The 20,052-nt window shown below is 38.4% G+C and overlaps 1 protein-coding gene across 10 annotated transcripts in view; it reads left to right on the forward strand.

Annotated features, from left to right (window-relative positions):
* EXOC6 (exocyst complex component 6) overlaps positions 1-20,052 on the forward strand; it is a 218,798-nt gene that overhangs the window by 171,847 nt on the left and 26,899 nt on the right. Inside the window, exon 22 of one of the 10 annotated variants that reach the window (XM_033224613.1) lies at positions 4,976-5,105. The exons of 8 other annotated variants lie outside the window; for them this stretch is intronic. In XM_033224613.1, coding sequence (XP_033080504.1) covers positions 4,976-5,014 — 39 coding nt within the window. In that variant the 3' untranslated portion in view covers positions 5,015-5,105. Of the gene's footprint in view, positions 1-579; positions 983-4,975; positions 5,106-20,052 lie in introns of those variants that run through there. One more of the 10 variants, XM_033224607.1, reaches the window with a different exon arrangement.

Here is a 20,052-nt window from a genome sequence, read left to right on the forward strand (position 1 = left end):
TGTGGTCATATATGAAAACTGGTAGTATTAACATTAATTTCAGGACCCAAGTTAAATGTAAATTATTACAACCTAGAAAGTAACCCCTTGCATAAAATGTTTTCAGTGGTAAAGAATGCTATTTTTATAAATTTTCTCTTGGTCCCAGAAAGAAGAATAAAATACGTTTTAAAAATGTAATGAGATACTTACACAATTCTATTCTGGCCACAATACTCTAAGTGTAGTAGCAAATATGATCATTTAAAAAATCTATTCATTTTGCTACTCTGACATCTCTATTGTCAGTTTATTTATTTCTTCTCTTTTTCCACTTCTTTGTTTTTTTTATTCTTTTCCTCCTCTTTTCTCTTCCCCCTTTTGTTTTTTTTAATTCCTATTATTAAGTAGCTTAATAAAGCTAGGGAGTCAAGTCACAAGGGAGTTGTAGCAGGAAAGGAGGATCCTAGTTAGAGGGCTCAGGAGTGCTGGAATAGACAGTAGGAGTGACTGTGGCCTTTGCAAGAAGAACCATATGGAGATTGAATTAAAACAAAGCCACTGTGGTATCAGTCTATTAATAGTTCCCATTCCCTTTAGGGGATAGAGATGAAGCTTCATCATTGGTACGAACAGACTCTACCACAGTGATGTTCGGAGCAGGACCACTTTGAGCAGTTAAGGAACTCTGACTTCAGTAAATGTTTGAGAATATAGATAATTCCAACCCAGTGTTTCCTAAATACTTACTGTCTATTATATATTCATTATTTGCAGAGGAAAGATGTATTTGAAATAAATATAAAACTGTATAAGAAATAGTTTTATCCTGATGGAGCTTAAACATACTTTAGAGAAGCAAAACATATACTGGTTAGGAATCCTTATAAGACAATGAATTGCTGGCTGGGCTCTCATTGTCTCAGTGACTCACGCCTGTTATCCCAGCCCTTTGGGAGGCCAAGGCAGGTGGATCACAAGGTCAGGAGATCAAGATCATCTTGGCTAACACTTTGAAACCCCATCTCTACTAAAAATACAAAAAATTAGCCAGGCATGGTGGCACGCACCTGTAGTCCCAGCTACTGGGGAGGCTGAGGCAGGAGAATCGCTTGAACACAGCAGGTGGAGTTTGCAGTGAGCTGAGATCATGCCACTGCACTCCAGCCTGGGCGACAGAGCAAGAATCCGTCTCAAAAAAGAAAGATGAGTCATGTGGAAATAATTGGTATATCTTCAAGTCAGGTTTAGAAGGAGACTTAAAAAGCCATTCTTATCTCCAAATTATGTCTGTAAAGTATGGTACATATAAAATATATTCATATTTACTTCTGTTTGCAATCAGTGCTCAGATATTATGTCAAACAAGGAACACTGTTATAGGTCACCTAGATCTCTAGATGATTAACCTTGCTGAGTTGGGAAAGATAGTAGAAAGTGAAGAAGGTGGTCTTTATTAGGTCATTTAACTATTTAAAAAGCTGCCTTCTCTTTATCAAAGAATAAAAAAAATTTTTGTGTTTTGAAATCTTTATCACTGGCTAAGTAAATGACTGTTATTTTAAGTCACCTTTGATCCTGTATTTGTTTGTTTATTTATTTATGAGATAGAGTCTCACTCTGTTGCCCAGGCTGGAGTGCAGTGACATGGTCTCACCTCGCTGCAACTCTGCCTCCAGGGTTCAAGCAATTCTCCTGCTTTAGCCTCCCGAGTAGCTGGGACTACAGATACGTACCACCACGCCTGGCTAATTTTCTTTTTTGTATTTTTAGCAGAGACGGGGTTTTCCCATGTTGGCCAGGCCGGTCTTGAACTCCCAGCCTCAAGTGATCCGCCTACCTTGGCCTCCTAGAGTGCTGGGATTACAGGTATAGCCACAGTGCCCAACCACCTGTGATCCTATTTTAATCAAGTTTTTAAACCTTTGGTATTTAACATACTTCCCCAAATTTCAGATTCCAAAATTGTCTTTTTGAACAAACTTTTGGATATTCCGGAAAGGGCCCCTGGAAGCTCAAGAGAGACACATTAGTCTTATTCAGTATAAGAAAATCATATGAGAAACATTGTCAAATAAGAAATGGTATTTAACTTGTTTTGAATTTTATTTATACAGGTATCTTATTCATGTGTTCCAAAATGATTCCTGAAATTCTGATGTCTTGATATGTGTTATCAGTTATAATTATTATGTTAAGTTATTATGTGTTGCAAAAATAACAAAATTCCCTTGTCAATTGGTGTCTTTTACCATGGCTATTCTTTTTTTTTTTTTTTTTTTTGAGGCGGAGTCTCGCTCTTGTCACCAAAGCTGGAGTGCAGTGATGGGATCTCAGCTCACTGCAAACTCCTCCTTCTGGGTTCAAGCATTTCTCCTGCCTCAGCCTCCCAAGTAGCTGGGACTACAGGCACGTGCCACCACCCCCAGCTAACTTTTTTGGATTTTTAGTAGAGGCGGGATTTCACCAGGTTGGCCAGGCTGGTCTCGAACTCCTGACCTCAGGTGATTCACCTGCCTCGGCCTCTCAAAGTGCTGGGATTACAGGTGTGAGCCACTATGATTGGCCTAATCATGGCTGTTCTAAGTCCTTTGTCATCTACAGAATATTAATTATTTTTCTTTGGTTCTCCTCAAAAAGCAGTTTACAATTGACTAAAGTCCAAAATTTGCTTCTTGGCATACAGAGTTATATAATGGACTCTGGAGACTCAAAATGGGGAGGGTGGGAGAAGGGGTTAGGGATAAAAAACTACATATTGGGGGCCAGAGGCGGTGGCTCACGCCTGTAATCCCACTTTGGGAGGCTGAGGCAGGTGGATCATGAGGTCAGGAGATCGAAACCATCCTGGCCAACGTTGTGAAACCCCATCTCTTGTAAAATACAAAAAATTAACCAGGCATGGTGGTGGGTGCCTGTAATCCCAACTACTTGGGAGGCTGAGGCAGGAGAATCACTTGAACCCAGGAGGCGGAGGTTGAAGTGAGCCAAGATGATGCCATTGCACTCCAGGCTGGTGACAGAGCAAGACTCTGTCTCAAACGAACACACACTACATATTGGGTACAATGTATACTACTTGGATGATGAATACACTAAAATCTCAAGACTTCACCACTATACGATTCATCCATGGAACCAAAAACCACTTATACCTCAAAAGCTATTGAAATAAAATAAAAATAAAAATTTTAAAAAGAAATACATTCTTTCTGCAGACCATCACATAACCATCGTTGACATAAATCACACTCCCCTATATGTAAAGATTAAATAAGACCTCATAACCAACAGCAATGTACAGACCATGTTTACATCTTAATTTGAACAAACCAGTTATAAAAAAAAGGGAAGGGGCAGGTTTGAGATAATCAGGGAAATATGGATATTAGATATTTGGTATTAAATTATTTGTAAAAGGTATAATAATGAAATGGTGAATATGTTTTTTAAATGCCTTACTAGAGGCATAATAAAATATTATAGGTAAAATGAAAAAGTACATATATCTAAGTTATACATGTTTTCGAAAAACATTACAATATACAAAAAAAAAAGAAAAAATTACTCATAGTCTTACTACCCAAACACATCATTATTGGCATTCTGTTTTATTTCCTGCTGGTCTTTTTCCATTCATTTTTTCCCCATCCATGCTCCTACCCTCATCAAAATATGATTGCCGGCATACTGTCCTCACATTTCCTTCTTTGTATTTCAGATAGTGCTTGCCTCTTAAATCTTAAAAAGGAACTTTTTTTTTTTTTTTTTTTTTTTTTTTTTTTTTTGAGACAGAGTCTTGCTCTGCCACCCAGGCTGGAGTACAGTGGCCGGATCTCAGCTCACTGCAAGCTCCGCCTCCCGGGTTTACGCCATTCTCCTGTCTCAGCCTCCGGAGTAGCTGGGACTACAGGCGCCCGCCACCTCGCCCAGCTAGTTTTTTGTATTTTTAGTAGAGACGGGGTTTCACCATGTTAGCCAGGATGGTCTCGATCTCCTGACCTCGTGATCCGCCCGTCTCGGCCTCCCAAAGTGCTGGGATTACAGGCTTGAGCCACCGCGCCCGGCTTGGAACTTTTTTTTTTTTACCAGATATTTCAGAGCTGTAAAACCCAAATATAATGTTTGTAACTTGTTTTGATCCCAATTCAGACAAATCAGTGGGAGAAAGCAGGGAAATGTATTCTGTGGTTTGTTTTAAAATACTTTAGCAAAGAAAAATTACTGATAGTAGCTGAATCTGGGAGGTGAGGATGATGGGTTTATTGTGCTGTTTACTTTCATATATGTTTGAAATTTTTCACAATAAAAATACAAATATTAAAGTAAAAGAATGAAAGACCCTGACAAATGCTCTTAAATACTGGTGTCTGGTAACTTTGGAAATCATACCATTGGACTAGGTAAAAAATTCCAGGACTCTAATTAAACAGCTCATACATTCATAAAGATTGCTAAAACAACATCAAGCAAAATAAGAATTAAATGGAACTGAACTGATGATGGACTAAAATAATTTTTTTATTATTTTATTTTTAAATTATTTATTTATTTATTTACTGATTTATTTATTTTGAGACCAGGTTATGTGACTGGCTAATTTTTGTATTTTTGGTAAAGATGGGGTTTCACCATGCTGCCCGGGCTAGTCTTGAACTCCTGGGCTCAAGCGATCCACCTGCCTCGGCCTCCCAAAGTGCTGGGATTACAGGCGTGAGCCACCGCACTTGGCCCAAAATGATTTTTTGATGACTTTTTATTTAAAACATTGCTGATTCTTTCTATGTTTTGTTTTCCAGAGCCAAGAAATTTTTTTCTTCTAAGCTATTCGTAACTTATAGCAATTAGTTAAAATATACTTATGAACAAAATCAAAACATTTACCTTTCTCTCTACATGATTTCTCCAGAATTTAGGAACTATCCATAAATATTCTAGTTTTATGACAATCTAATTATTTATGTAAGTTCAATAAGAATCCTTTCTTTTGTAACAGGACACATTGAAAACACTGGTTATTTTACCAAGGAATTGACTAAACTGTCATGTTTTCGTATATGACCAGACTGCTTCGAGGGATTGAGGTTGACTTTATAAAGCCAATAAAGTTTAAAAAAAAAAAAAAAGACTGCCCTGTATCCTGTCCACACAGTTCCCTTATAAGATTCCTGACCTTGGGATAAGTTAAAAAATGTCACTTTCTGGCAGGCCTAAGAACCTCAAGATATTTCGAGGACCTTGAAAAGAGAAAATTTCACCCAGTTCATACTGATATTAGAGGCACAGTCTGATGACAAATACTCAACTTGATTTCCTACCCTTAAGGCTTTTAAAAGTCTAATCCAAAATTCCTTATTAAAAGTTTCAGCAAAGTCCATTTTTAAAAAGTCCATATGGTGAATCACTATTCTTGCTGCACTATACAAATAATCAGGCCAAATATGGTAAGACTAAAATTTATTTTACAAATAAATTAGTCCTAGTTTAATTTGATTTTTTAAAAAGGGGGACTAGAAAAAATATATATTAGAAAAAACTGTAATATACCTATTACTAGATTCTAGCCTTGTCCATTATTTTTGAGTTTTTATTATTTGCCTACAATTTGGACCAAATCCTAAATTCTTTTTTAGCTACAAGTCTCCAAACTGATGTCTTCACATTTTTCTCACTTAAAATCACTAAAAATTAAAACTACTTTTCTTTTTTTTTTTTTTTTTTTTTTGAGGCGGAGTCTCGCTCTGTCGCCCAGGCTGGAGTGCAGTGGCCGGATCTCAGCTCACTGCAAGCTCCGCCTCCCGGGTTTACGCCATTCTCCTGCCTCAGCCTCCCGAGTAGCTGGGACTACAGGCGCCCGCCACCTCGCCCGGCTAGTTTTTGTATTTTTAGTAGAGACGGGGTTTCACTGTATTAGCCAGGATGGTCTCGATCTCCTGACCTCATGATCCGCCCGTCTCGGCCTCCCAAAGTGCTGGGATTACAGGCTTGAGCCACCGCGCCCGGCCAAAACTACTTTTCTTAAAGCCCTAAAACTGAAGCTTAATATAAACTTCAACAAAAATCACCAGAGCAACTTACATATTAACAGCCTTTGTGCCTACAGATATACGGACTGTGCAAAAAGTTTGCTTGAATACCTGATTCAAACCATAATAATGATAATAAATCTGTCAGATTGCCACTGCAACTTGAAGATGCTTCAGAGACTCTGATAATTAGCTTATAGACTACTCCAGACATTGACCATTGTTTTTCTTCTGTTTCTGTAGAGATGCCTCTTATTAAAAATATGTTTGCATACTTTACATATAGAGGCCTAGCTTTGAGGGCCCATCTGCAATGCTGTCTTCTAAAATAAGACACAGCTGTTTGCCGGGCACGGTGGCTCATGCCTGTAATCCCAGCACTTTGGGAGGCCGAGGTGGGCGGATCACGAGGTCAAGAGATTGAGACCATCCTGGCCAACATGGTGAAACCCCGTCTCTACTAAAAAAAATACAAAAATTAGCCAGGCGTGGTGGCACGCACCTGTAGTCCCAGCTACTTGGGAGCCTGAGGCAGGAGAATTGCTTGAATCCTGGAGGTGGAGGTTGCAGTGAGCCGAGATCACGCCACTGCACTCCAGCCTGCCAATAGAGCGAGACTCCATCTCAGGAAAAAAAAAAAAAAAAAAAGACGCAGCTGTTTAATTGGACTGGCCTGTTCCCAAAAATAAGAGACTGATTTGATGAGACCTTTTGCCATTGAGCTACTAACTTGATTTGTCTTTTCACAGCCACTAACTCAGCTTTTAATATGTGAAACTTCCAGGGAAGTTTTAGACAGGGAAATGCTGGGGCTCAGAAACCAGTACTCTAAAATATGGTGCTTTGACATGCTGAACTGAAGAAGCAGCATCAAGGTCTCTCTGACCTCCTTCCTACCCCCCACCCACTGCCCCACCATCTCTCAATACTTTGTCTCTTCCAAAGTACAGAATAAAGTTCTCTAAAATTCCCTCATCTGCTTGAAGTTTGGACCTGTCAAGGAAGAAAATGGTTACCTCTGGTTCCTTCCCTTGTTGTATTAGCTAAACTCATGCAAGAGAAAGACTGAAGTCTGTCAACACACCTGGACAGACATTTGTCACACATCAAACCATTATCTGTAGGCTCAACAGACTTTTTCCCAGATCATTATATGTTCCTCATTCCCATTAAGTTCCCCTAAAAATCATTCACTACCCTCCTAAAATCATCCACACTTCCCCCATTTCTCTTTCCCCTAAGAAAAAAGATACAGGGTCAGGCATGGTGGCTCACACCTGTAATCCCAGCACTTGGGAGGCTGAGGTAGGAGGATCACTTGAAGCCGGGTGTCAAGACCAGCCTGGGCAACGTAGCAAGACCCTACCTCTAAAACAAAACAAAACAGTAACATGTAACCATCTATACCCCCATTGCAAAGTGGAAAAATCACTCTGCAGTTCTCCCTCCTGTGTGCTAATAAATGTATATGCTATTTCTCCTATTAATTTGCCTTTTGTTAATTGATGTTTCAGTTAAATTTCCAAGGATGAGGGAGTTTTCCCTTTATCCCTACAACTCTTAACTTCCATTCCAGTTTACCAGAAGAGATTCTTTCTGTTGACAGTAAATCCATTTCCTTTAGAAGGCGTTCCCTCTGTTGCAGTGCTATTTCCCTGAACAAGGTGATCTAATATTGAAAACAGAATTCTTTAGCAAGTTGAAAGCGGGATTGATTGTATATTCATTTCCCAGTTAGTTTAAGGTCACTCAGTGGGGTAAGTTTCCTACTGGTGTAAGTTGCAAGGACATAAACATATTCTCCAATCCAAAGGACAGCTTTAAGAGGAGATGATTTGAGAATAATTCTCATTATATATGAATAATCTGTTTATAGAAAATTTGAAATTTATCATGTGACATTTTCTCAGTTGTATATGAATTTTTATGGTGGTAACTCATTTGTGTGATGTTAACTAGTTTATAATCTCATTGTAGGATTGTGAGTAGGACCACATAGTTTATGAAACTGTTCGTAAGAATTCTGTTCCTTGATTTTTCCAGATAGATAGGTGGTTGGTTTAATGGAGATTAAAACACTGATCCCAGGTACTTTCTTCCTTCAAAGATAATCATAATTTGACAGCATAGAAGGCCTCTTTACAAGTATGTAGCTCACTAGGGAATCGTTACTAAGACATACTTATAAATATTTATAAACATCTCAAGTCATTTTTGTTGAATTTACTTTTCAAGTATGTGCACTTAGAGGGCATTAAGTCCTGGTTGACTTTTCCTCATCAATGTAATCTAAGAGACTTCTAAGTTAATTTTAAAAATCTATTATGAAACATGTAGAATTGTGAAATCTGTGATGACGTGTGTAGAATTGTTAGAATACAAGATTTATGTAGAAATAACTAAATATAAAACAATTTTTGAGAATAGTAGTAAATATGCAGTGGAAGAGATCAGTGGATAGAAAATTTTTGATGAGTTATTTTATTACATTTTAATTTTTTTCTAGTTTTAAAAGGGACTTAAAATAATTTTTTCTGATTATTATTATCAAAATTTAATCATACTCTATTCTTGGACTTTTGTATTCCAAAATAAGAATATGCAACTAATTCCTTAGCTGCTAGATCACTGTGGCATGGCTTGAATTTTATTATTTTAGCAGCCTGGACTTCATACATTGAAAAAGATAGATGTTTTTCACCTATATTTGTTTTTTTTTTTTTTTTTGCTTATATTTGTTTTTAAAATTAGTTTACAAATACTTAAGTGGTGAAATGCCAAGTATGGGGAATTGGCAAAAAATAAAAATAAAACGGTCTTGAAAATTTAAGTCTCACATGAGGTGATATAAGCTTTTTTTAAAATCAGATGTTAGTGATTATTTAAATAAGGATGCTTTAAAGTTTCGATAGGGCATTTATGTTCCTTACTTCATAAAGATGTTTCATAGCATATTGCTTTAACACTTTTATGTGAAGTAGTATACCACCAAACGTAAAGGGGTTGCTAACACCTTTATTTACATTTCAGTTGGGGTTCTGCACTTTTCCTTCTTTTTTTTTTTTTAGTCTGTGATCCATTTCTGTCTTAATAGGGTGGTTGACAGTTCTTTTCAAGTATACTTAGAAAGGCAAAAGAGCCCTTTTCTTAGTACTTATAAGGGGTCATGCTTCTGTTTTTTAGTTTGAATTTGATACTGCTTCATGAATTGCTATGAAAGATTAGGAAGTAGGTCCAGTGGTCACATTTTACCTGCCCACCCGGACTTTGCCCTGAGGTCAAACTCCTGATATTTGCTGTTCTGAATAGAGGAGTTGATGACAAGTATGAGCTGATACAAGAGGAAAGTTAGAACCATATCAAAGCTGAAGGCAAGAGAATTGGGACTCTATGAGAGACTAGCTAAAAGATGGATCGTCGGGATTGCCCTCTTCTAAGGAAAAGGAAATAGCTGACCTGTGAGTGAAAAGACTTTATCATCCTGCCAATCACATACTTGCTAATGGAAGCCAGTTATCTCAACAACATCTTGAATCCTACAGCCCTAGTAGACAATGTGGAGGATTAGCAGTACTGGTGCCACATTATGTGAATATGCTGCCTCCATCAATTTAAATGTGCTGTGTGAATATGATTTGTTCATGTAAATATTTTTACAGGTAAAGCCTATCATCCTGTTACCCCCTATTCTGAAATTAAGTTGCTAAATGATGAAGGACTTGATATACTTTTTTGTGTCTGTTTTCATTTACAAAGACCATATGTTTTGTTAAATATAATCTTTCAAGTGGATTTCAGATGAATACGTGAAATTCTCTTGGCAATATATGAAAACTTACAAAAATTTAAACTATATTATTATAAGATTCTTTGTATAATATGCAGTATTCAGTGATTTTTTATAACTTATTCTTTTTTAATAACTCAATACATAGAAATATTTCACTAAATATCACTGGGAAATGAGGTGTCACATATAACTGAATTTTCCAGGTGACCAAAGATTATTTTTTAATCGCCAAAGCTTTTTAAATATAGCTATTTTGATGGAAAACTTTAAAGAAGGTGTCTTTCACTTTCATAGCTTCTTCTTAACGGCATGTAATTTTCACAGTAGATTGGGCATCCATTGCTTCACTAATACTATACTAAATCCTCTTTAACTGATCCTGTTTCATTTTGTGAGAAGTTACTTACACTGGCAAGATATCATTATTTCATTTGACAGTATCTTGATAATCTTTTAGAAAATATGGAGAAGTTTAGGTAGGTCAAATGATAAAGCAGTAAGGTGGGTTTCAAGCTAATGAAACAATCCTTTGCCCAAAGAATGCTGGCCGATGCATCGTTATCACCCTAGAGCTTCATTTCGCAAAGGGTCTTTCCAGGAATACTGATTTCTCAAGATGAGAAAAGGTTTCCAAGTCAGATCAGTTTGGGAGGCACTTTATATTTTAACCCCTCTTAGAGACCATATTTATTAGAATTTTATTTTATTTTAATTTTTTGGAGACACAGTTTCACTCTGTTGCCCAGGCTGAAGTACAGTGGCACAGTCTCGGCTCACTGCAACCTCTGCCTCCCGGGTTCAAGCAATTCTCCTACCTCAACCTCCCGAATAGCTGGGATTACAGGTGCACACCACCACACCTGGCTAAGACAGGGTTTCGCCATGTTGGCCAGGCTGGTCGCGAACTCCTGACCTCAGGTGATCCACCCAGCTAGGCCTCCCAAAGTGCTGTGATTACAGGTGTAAGCCACCGTGCCTGGCCTTTTATAGAATTTTAAAGATAGGAATTCTGCAGTGACCCAGCATTCCCAAACTCATTACAGGGCACTTCCCTTGCTCATTTTAGGGTTTATCACATGAAACATCCTTTGGCAAATGCTTTAAGGAAGATGCTGGCAGTGCCCTCTAAATGTCTTTCTTTGATAGTTTGGGATCAGCAGTTTCCTTTTCTCTTTTTTTCCTGGAAAGCCCAACCAGCAGGGATCAACGTATTTTTAAAATAATAACTTGAGTTAAGACATAGAAAAAATATGAATTGTATGTGTAGATTATATGAGGCCAGGAGAGTTACCCAAGATGACAGGAGACAGAATCAAAGTATTCTCAGTAGGCTTAAGTGATGAGCCAAAGCCAACAAAGTTAAATTTAGTAAGAAAAATATTAAGTCTGTGTTTAACTTTTTTAAAAATAAATTTTTAAAATTTCGGGTTGTAGGAAATCTGACTTATAATGGGAAAAAGATCTGGTTGTTTTAGTTAACCTCCATGAACAAATCGTGTGATGGTAATTCCTAGACTGCGTTCATGAAATTGTGGTATTTGGGTTAGACCACTGTGCTTTGGGGCTGTTAAGACTATGCCTGGGTATTGCATGATGACATAGACACTCACAAACTGGAGAGCACCTAAATAGGGAGTTACAAGGCTAGTGAGGGATGAGATACCTTGTCATATGAGAAGCTGTTTTTAAATTTTGGGACATTTAATTTAAAGCTTAGAAGTGTAGCTTTGCAGAGGAATATAAAATAGGTTTTTATTGGCCTAGATATATGAGTCAAGTGTACTATTTTCTTCTTCCAAATATAATCCTATGCCATAATAATAATTTTGCTTACCCCATTCAGGATTAGGTTTTGTTTTCAAGCATTTAATTTCAAGTATTTAATTTATTTCAAGTATTTTAATTTTGGGCAAACTGGAGAAAAGAGGAGTGATCATTCCTTTGAATGATGATATGTAGAGAATTCGAAAGGCAATTTTAAATGTGCAAAATATATGTGGATCTCATAGCACTTTTCAAATAAATGTTTTGTTAAAGTACATTATGTATTCAGGCAAATCATATGTATACTGCTGCTGATTTTTCACCAAGTGACTACATCTGTAGAACCCATAGATCAAGAAGGAGAACTTGACTAGTACCTCAGAAGAGAGTTCCCACCCCACACTGTGCCTCTTTCTAGTCATTATTCCTCTCCCTCTCAAGAATAACTACTATCATGACTTTTAGCACCAAAGATAAAAAGTAGCCTGAGTTTGAACTTTGCATACACCAAATCATGCAGGATAACTTTTGGTTCTGCCTTCTTTTGCTCACTGTCTTTGAAATTTATCCATGTTGTTACATATAGCTGTGGTTCATTCACTCCCTTTGTTGTGTACTCTGCCCTTGCACAAATAAACCATAATTTGTGTATATGTTCTGCTCTTGGTAGACATATGAACTGATTCCAGTTTTGTTGTTACAATAGTACTAACATGATCATTCTTTTACATATTATTTTGGTGAACGTATGCACACATTTCTGTTTAAGTGTTTACCTAGGAGTGGAATTGCTGAGTCAGGGAGTGTATACATATGATCAGTTTTAATAGATACTGTGAAGCAGTTGTGCTAGTTTATACTTCAGCTATCAGTGTAGAGAAGTTCTAGCTGTTCTGCGTCCCTGTTATCACTTGGTGTTGTCTGTCTCTTCCTTTTTAGCCATTCCAGTGGCTGTGTGGTTGTTTTACACTGTGGTTTTTTTTTTTTTTTTTTTTTGAGGCGGAGTCGCGCTCTGTCGCCCAGGCTGGAGTGCAGTGGCGCGATCTCGGCTCACTGCAAACTCCACCTGCTGTGTTCAAGCGATTCTCCTGCCTCAGCCTCCTGAGTAGCTGGGACTACAGGCACCCGCCACCGCACCCAGCTAATTTTTTGTATTTTTAGTAGAGATGGGGTTTCACCATGGTCTCGATCTCCTGACCTTGTGATCCGCCCGCCTCGGCCTCCCAAAGTGCTGGGATTACAGGCGTGAGCCACCACGCCTGGCTACACTGTGGTTTTAATATGCAAGCATACCTTGCTTTATTGTGCTTAGGTTTGTTGCGATTCACAGATACTGTGATTTTTACAAATCTAAAGTTTATGATACTGCTGCATCCAGGAAGTCTTTCAGTACCGTTTTTCTAACAACATATGGTCACTTAGTATCCTTGGTCACATTTTGTAATTCTCACAGTGTTTCAAACTTTTTCATTATTACTATGTCTATTTTTGATCTGTGATCAGTGGTCTTTGATGTTACCATTGTAATTGTTTTGGGATGCTTGAACCACGCCCATATAAGATGATGAACTTAATCAATAAACAGGTATGTTCTGACTGCTCTACCAACCAGCTGTTCCCGTCTCTTCCTCTCCTGGAGCCTCCCTATTCCCTAAGAGGTAACAATATTGGAATTAGGCTAATTAATAATCCTACAGTGGCCTGTAAGTGTTCAAGTGAATGGAAGAGTCACACGTCTCTCACAAAAGCTAGAAATGATTAACTTAATGAGGAAGGCATGTCGAAAGCTGATAGACCAAAAGCAAGGCCTCTTGCACCAAACAGCCAAGGTGTGAATACAAAGAAATAATTACTGAAGGAAATTAAAAGTGCTACTCCAGTGAACACAAGATTGATATGAGAGCAAAATAGCCTTATTGCTGATATGGAGAAAGTCCAAGTGTTCTGGGTAAAAATCACACCAGCCACAGCATTCCCTTGAGCCAGAGTATAACCCAGAGCAAGGAGGGCCTAACTCTGTTCAATTCTGTGAAGGCTGAGAGAAGTGAGGAAGCTGCAGAGGAAAAGTTTGAAGGTAGCTGAGGTTGGTTCATGAGGTGTAAGGAAAGAAGCCATCTCCATAACATAAACGTGCAAGATGAAGCAGCAAGTGCTAACGGAGAAGCTACAGCAAGTAATTTATCCAAAAGATCTGGCTAAGATAATTGATGAAGTGGCTACACTAAGCAAAAGATTTTCAATGTAGATCAAACAACCTTCTATTGGAAGAAGGTATCAACTGACTTTCATAACTAGAGAAGAGAAGGCAATACTTGGCTTCAGAGTTTCAAAGGACATTCAGACTGTCTTGTTAGGGACTAATGCATCTGGTGACTTTAAGTTGAAGCCAGTACTCAATGACCATTCCAAAAACCCTAGGGCCATTAAGAATTGTTACATCTGCCTGTGCTTTATAAATGGAGTAACAAAGCCTGGGTGACAGCACGTCTATTCACAGCATGGTTTGTTGAATATTTTAAGTGCACTGTTGAGACCTCCTGCTCAGAAGAAAAGAATCCTTTCAAAATATTACTGCTTATTGACAATGAATTTCGTCACTCAAGAAATTCATGGATGAAACTGATGGATATGTACAAGGAAATAAATGTTTTCATGCTTGCTAACACAGCATTCATTCTGCAGCCCATGGATCCAGGAATGATTACAACTTTCAAGTCTTATTATTTAAAAATACATTTTGAAAGGCTACAGCTACCATAGAATAGTTCCTCTGATGGGTCTGGGCAAAGTCAACTGAAAGCCTTCTGGAAAGGATTCACCATTCTAAATGCCATTAAAGACATTCGTGATTGGTGGTGGCTCACCCCTGTAATCCCAGCACTTTGGGACACCAAGGCGGGAGGACTGCTTGAGGCTGGGAGTTTGAGACCAGCCTGGACAACATAAGAAGATGTTGTCATATGTTATTTTTTTAAAAAAATTAGCCAGGCGTGGTGGTGCTTGCCTGTAATCCCAGCTACTCTGGAGGCTGAGGTGGGAGGATCGCTTGAGCCCTGGAGGTCGAAACTTCAGTGAGCCGTAGTTGTGTCACTCCACTCCAGCCTGGGCAACAGAGCAAGACCCTGTCTCAAAAAAAAAAGAAAAAAGTTTCCAATCCTCATGGATGATTTTGAGGGGTTCAAGACTACAGTGGAGGAACTAACTGCAGATGTAGTGGAAATAGCAAGAAAACTAGAACTGGAGCCTGAAAATGTGACTGAGTTGCTACAATCTCATGATAAAATCTGAATGGATGAGGTATTACTTCTAACGGATAAGCAGAGAAAGTGTTTTATTTTGAGATGGAATCTACCCCTGGTGAAGAGGCTAAGAACATTGTTGAAATGACAACAAAGAATTTAGAATATGCTGGGTGCAGTGGCTCAACGCCTGTAATCCCAGCACTTTGGGAGGCCGAGGCAGGCGGATTACCTGAGGTTGGGAGATGGAGACCAGCCTGACCAACAGGGAGATACTCTGTCTCTACTAAAAATACAAAGTTAGCCAGACATGGTGGCGCATGTCTGTAATCCCAGCTACGTGGGAGGCTGAGGCAGGAGAATTGCTTGAACCTGGGAGGCGGAGGTTGCAGTGAGCTGAGATCGCGCCATTGCACTCCAGCCTGGGCAACAGGAGCGAAACTCCATCTAAAAAAAAAAAAAAGAATTTAGAATATTACAAAAACGTAGTTGATAAAGAAGTGGCAGAATCTGAAAGGATTGACTCCCATTTTGAAAGATGTTCTACTCTGGGTAAAATGCTGCCAAACAGTATCCCATGCTTCAGAGATATCTTTTGTGAAAGGAAGAGTCAATTGATGCAGTAAATTTCATTGTTGTCTTTTTTTAAGATACTGATATAGCCACCTCAGCCTTGAGCAATCACCACCTGAATGAGTCAGCAGCCATCCACACTGAAGCAAGAGTCTCCACCAGCAAAAACATTACAACTTGCTGAAGGCTTAAATGATCATTAGCATTTTTTTGGTAGTAAAGTACATTTAATTAGGGTGCGTACATTATTTTTTAGACATGCTATGGCACGCTTAATATAGTGTAAACATAACTTTCATTTTGCACTGGGTAACCAAAAATTTGTGTCACCCACTTTATTGTGATAATCATTTCATTGAGGTTGTCTGGAACCAGACATACAGTATCTCTGAAGTATGCCTGTTTATTTCTTGATGACTTATAAAATTGAATTTTTTTTCATCCGTGTATTTGCCATTTGAATGTTCTCTTTTGTGAATAACCTGCCCAGATTTGTGGCCATTTTTCTCTATTGGATTGGCTATGTCTTACTGATTTATAGAATGGAAGTTCTTTATCAGGTCTATGTATTGCAAATATCTTCTACTCTGTTGCTTGTCTGTTCACTCTTAATAGTGTCTTTGGATGAGCAGAAGTTCATAATAGTGATGAAATCCAGTTTATTATTTTTTATGATTCTTTTAATGTCCTGTTTAAGAAGTCTTTGCCTACGCCTGAAATCATAAAGATATTTTCCTTTGTTTTCTTCTGTAATTTTATTGCTTTACCACTCATATTTAAGTTTATAATCTATCCAAAGTTGATCTTTATGCATAGTTCGGGATGTAAAGTTCAAGATTCATTTTGTTCCATATGGTTATTCAGTTGACCCAGCACCATTTATTGAAAAGAAATGGATCTCATAGTGTTTTTCTTTTCTTTCTTTCTTTTTTTTTTTTTTTGAGGTGGAGTTTCGCTCTTGTTGCCCAGGCTGGAGTGCAATGGCACGATCTTGGCTCACCGCAACCTCTGCTTCCCAGGTTCAAGCGATTCTCCTGCCTCAGCCTCCCTAGTAGCTGGGATTACAGGCATGTGCTACCATGCCCGGCTAATTTTGTATTTTTAGTAGAGATGGGTTTTCTCCATGTTGGTCAGGCTGGTCTCCAACTCCAGACCTCAGGTGATACGCCCCTGTCAGCCTCCCAAAGTGCTAGGATTACAGGTCTGAGCCACCGCGCCTGGCCTCTCATAGTGTTTTAATGTAAAATAATTATAAATCATGAGACAGTGAGATAAAAATGATACTTGTTTCTAATGTACAAGTCTTTCAGTTAACTATATGCCTGTATTTCATGGTTTATGCCATCCCTCATAAGCAAATTAATTGATGGCACATTTGAGGTTTTTAAATGTCAGCCTACCTATACTCCTACCACATCAAAGGTAGCTTTAAAAATAAAACAGTTCCAGAGCAAGTACTTATAACAATATAGGCCATATAAAAGAAATAAAAAGCTAAGTTATAAACTTTATAAGAAGCATGCCTTTTTTGTTCACTGCTGTATATCCGTGGGCTAGGACTATCCTGGCACGTAGTAAGCAATCAATAAGTTTTGAATAAGTAAATGTAGATCTTTTAGCTATGCTTAAAAACTTTTTTTGCTGTACAGCAACACATTAGGAATTGAGGTTTTATGGAATAATAAACATGTTCCATATAAATAAACATCCTTTAAAGGAACTAAAATTTTTCTCTTTTTAAATTATTTTGGTGAGAGTATTTCTAAAAATACATTACCCATTTCTCTGCCTTCTCTATAAGTGTAACAAACATAAACCTTTTTTGATTTCTCGTCGTCGGCATTAGGGATAATAAATAATAATAAATAAGTAATGTCAATTATTTCTAAGAAATATTGTCATCTCTCCAGGACCAACTGCTGCTTATTCTTTTATGGATAAAGAAATATTTTGAGGCCGGGCGCGGTGGCTCAAGCCTGTAATCCCAGCACTTTGGGAGGCCGAGACGGGCGGATCACGAGGTCAGGAGATCGAGACCATCCTGGCTAACATGGTGAAACCCTGTCTCTACTAAAAATACAAAAAACTAGCCGGGCGACGTGGCAGGCGCCTGTAGTCCCAGCTGCTTGGGAGGCTGAGGCAGGAGAATGGCGTAAACCCAGGAGGCGGAGCTTGCAGTGAGCTGAGACCCGCCACTGCACTCCAGCCTGGGCGGCAGAGCGAGACTCCGTCTCAAAAAAAAAAAAAAAAAAGAAATATTTTGGACAAGGAAATTATAAGAATTTAGACAAAGACAGTGTACATCTTAATTAAGTGATCAGCAATGACTGATATAAAGCAGAGTTTAAGTAAAGCAGTATTTCCTAAACTGTTGTTTGGGACAGTTAGTCATGGAGAAAGTGAATTCAAATAAGCATAGGAATCTTTACGTATTGGGTGTCTTGTAAATTCACAATTTCATTAACATATTAAAGGCTTTAAGAAGTCCTAGAGTAAAGGTATAACTCATTTTTCCCCCCAAACCATGTATTGAATACTTTTCAAAATGAAAAGCTCTTTACCATCCTGCAAAGCAGTGCTCTGTGGCACACAGAAAACAGACATACCTGGACCACCATTACATTAGTCTATTGGTTCCTGCAACTATATGGTTAAAACAGAAGATTCTAATAGCAAATAAATAAGCTTTTCAGGAGATGAAATGTAAATATTAAAATGAAAATAATACAAAAATGATGAAAAATGGTAAGTTTTCTTTTTTTTTTTCCTTGGGGACAGAGTCTCGCTCTGTTGCCCAGACTGGAGTGCAGTGACACAATCTCAGCTCACTGCAGCCTTTATCTCCTGGGTTCAAGCAATGCTCATGCCTCAGCCTCCCGATTAGCTGGGACTGCAGTTGCGCACCACGAGGCAGTGCTGTTTTTCTTTTTTTGAGACGGAGTTTCACTCTTGTTGCCCAGGCTGGAGTGCAGTAGCATGATCTCGGCTCACCACAACCTCTACCTCCTGAGTTCAAGCGATTCTCCTGCCTCAGTCTCCCAAGTAGCCGGGATTGCAGGCATGCGCCACCATGCCCAGCTAATTTTGTATTTTTAGTAGAGACAGGGTTCCTCCATGTTGGTCAGGCTGGTCTTGAACTCCCACCTCAGATGATCTGCCCGCCTCGGCCTCCCAAAGTGTTGGGATTACAGGCCTGAGCCATCGCGCCTGGCCTAGTTTTTTGTACTTTTATTAGAGATGGGATTTTGCTGTGTTGCCCAGGCTGGTCTCAGACTCCTGAGCTCAGGCAGTCTGCCCACCTAAGCTCAGGCAATCTGCCTGCCTCGGCCTCCCAAAGTGCTAGGATTATAGGCATGAGCCACTGCGCCTGGCCAAAAAATGGTAAATTTTCAAAAATAATTTGAACTTCTAAAAAAAGCATTCAGATAATTCTATGAAGGATGATAATTACTAGAGAATTAATGCTGCTTAGATGCAGTAAACCAGTTAGTCAGTCATACAGAATAAGTTGTTTTTAAGAAGCATGAACAGTGACACAGGATTCCTTGTGAAGAATGAAAAGATTTAAGTGAGAAATTAAAATACCAGCTCATGTAGAGTTCAAATCCTAACAGTTGTTAGATTCCTTTGTGAATCATAAAGGCTTTTGTTACTGAGCCACAGTCTGCAAGTATGCAGAGAAAGTATGCAGTCTTCAAGTATGGAGAAAAATAAAGAAGATGTTTTTACTTTTCTCTCTTACTAATACACTTAATAAAGTATAAATGAGATGGGAACAGTTTGAAGGGTAGATGTTTTAGTAAAATGATCAAGATAGGTTCTGTGTTTTTCTGTTTGTTGTACAATGTCTCGTAGTATTATTAACAAAAAAGAAATACAGTTAAAGTGACACGTTTCAAGATACACCTTCCCTTAAGGCAAACAATCTAATTTTTGCCAAAATAAGAACCTTAAAGCCAAACTTCAAGGAAGAAAATAGTATTACTATTTAGTGTACTAAAAATAGGATGAAAAAATGTTGTAAGTCCTTTAGAACTTACAGATATTTTTGGCCTGGATGGTTTACTTTTCACGTTAATTTAGCTGTGAGCACCTACAGATACAGAAACAGGAGGAGGGTAGAGGAACAAAAGCTACTTTGTTCAGTTGATCTCTTTCCCTGACACCAAGCTCTCCCTGCAGGTAGGAGAGGAAATTTACACCTAGATATGTTCTTTTTCCTGTCATCACTTCTTTGATGCAACATCATTTTTTAAAGAATACTTAAAAAAAAAAAAAAAAGTCATTTTGTTACCCTGCACGTGAATCTTTTTATTAATTGAAACTGGGGAAGATTCTCTACCTCCAGGAGTTCATGAATTATTTCTGAAGGTAAAGCCCATTCTTTTTCATTTTTCAGTTGGTTTTTAACTTTATCAACTCTTACAACTTGACTTGTTCTTATCCGTGTCCTGATCTAATATTATCTCATTTAATTGGACAAGAGTGTAGTCCATGCGTTTTCTTTTCTTTTTTCTCTTTTTTTTTTTTTTGTTTTGAGACAGAGTCACCGCTCTGTCGCCCAGGCTGGAGTGCAGTGGCATAATCTCAGCTCACTGCAACCTCTGCCTCCCAGGTTCAAGCGATTCTCCTACCTCAGCCTCCCAAGCAGCTGGGATTACAGGCATGTGCCACCACACCC

The sequence above is a fragment of the Trachypithecus francoisi genome, unplaced genomic scaffold, assembly GCF_009764315.1.
Source record: "Trachypithecus francoisi isolate TF-2019V2 unplaced genomic scaffold, Tfra_2.0 Contig01436, whole genome shotgun sequence".
Classification (NCBI taxonomy): Eukaryota; Metazoa; Chordata; class Mammalia; order Primates; family Cercopithecidae; genus Trachypithecus; species Trachypithecus francoisi.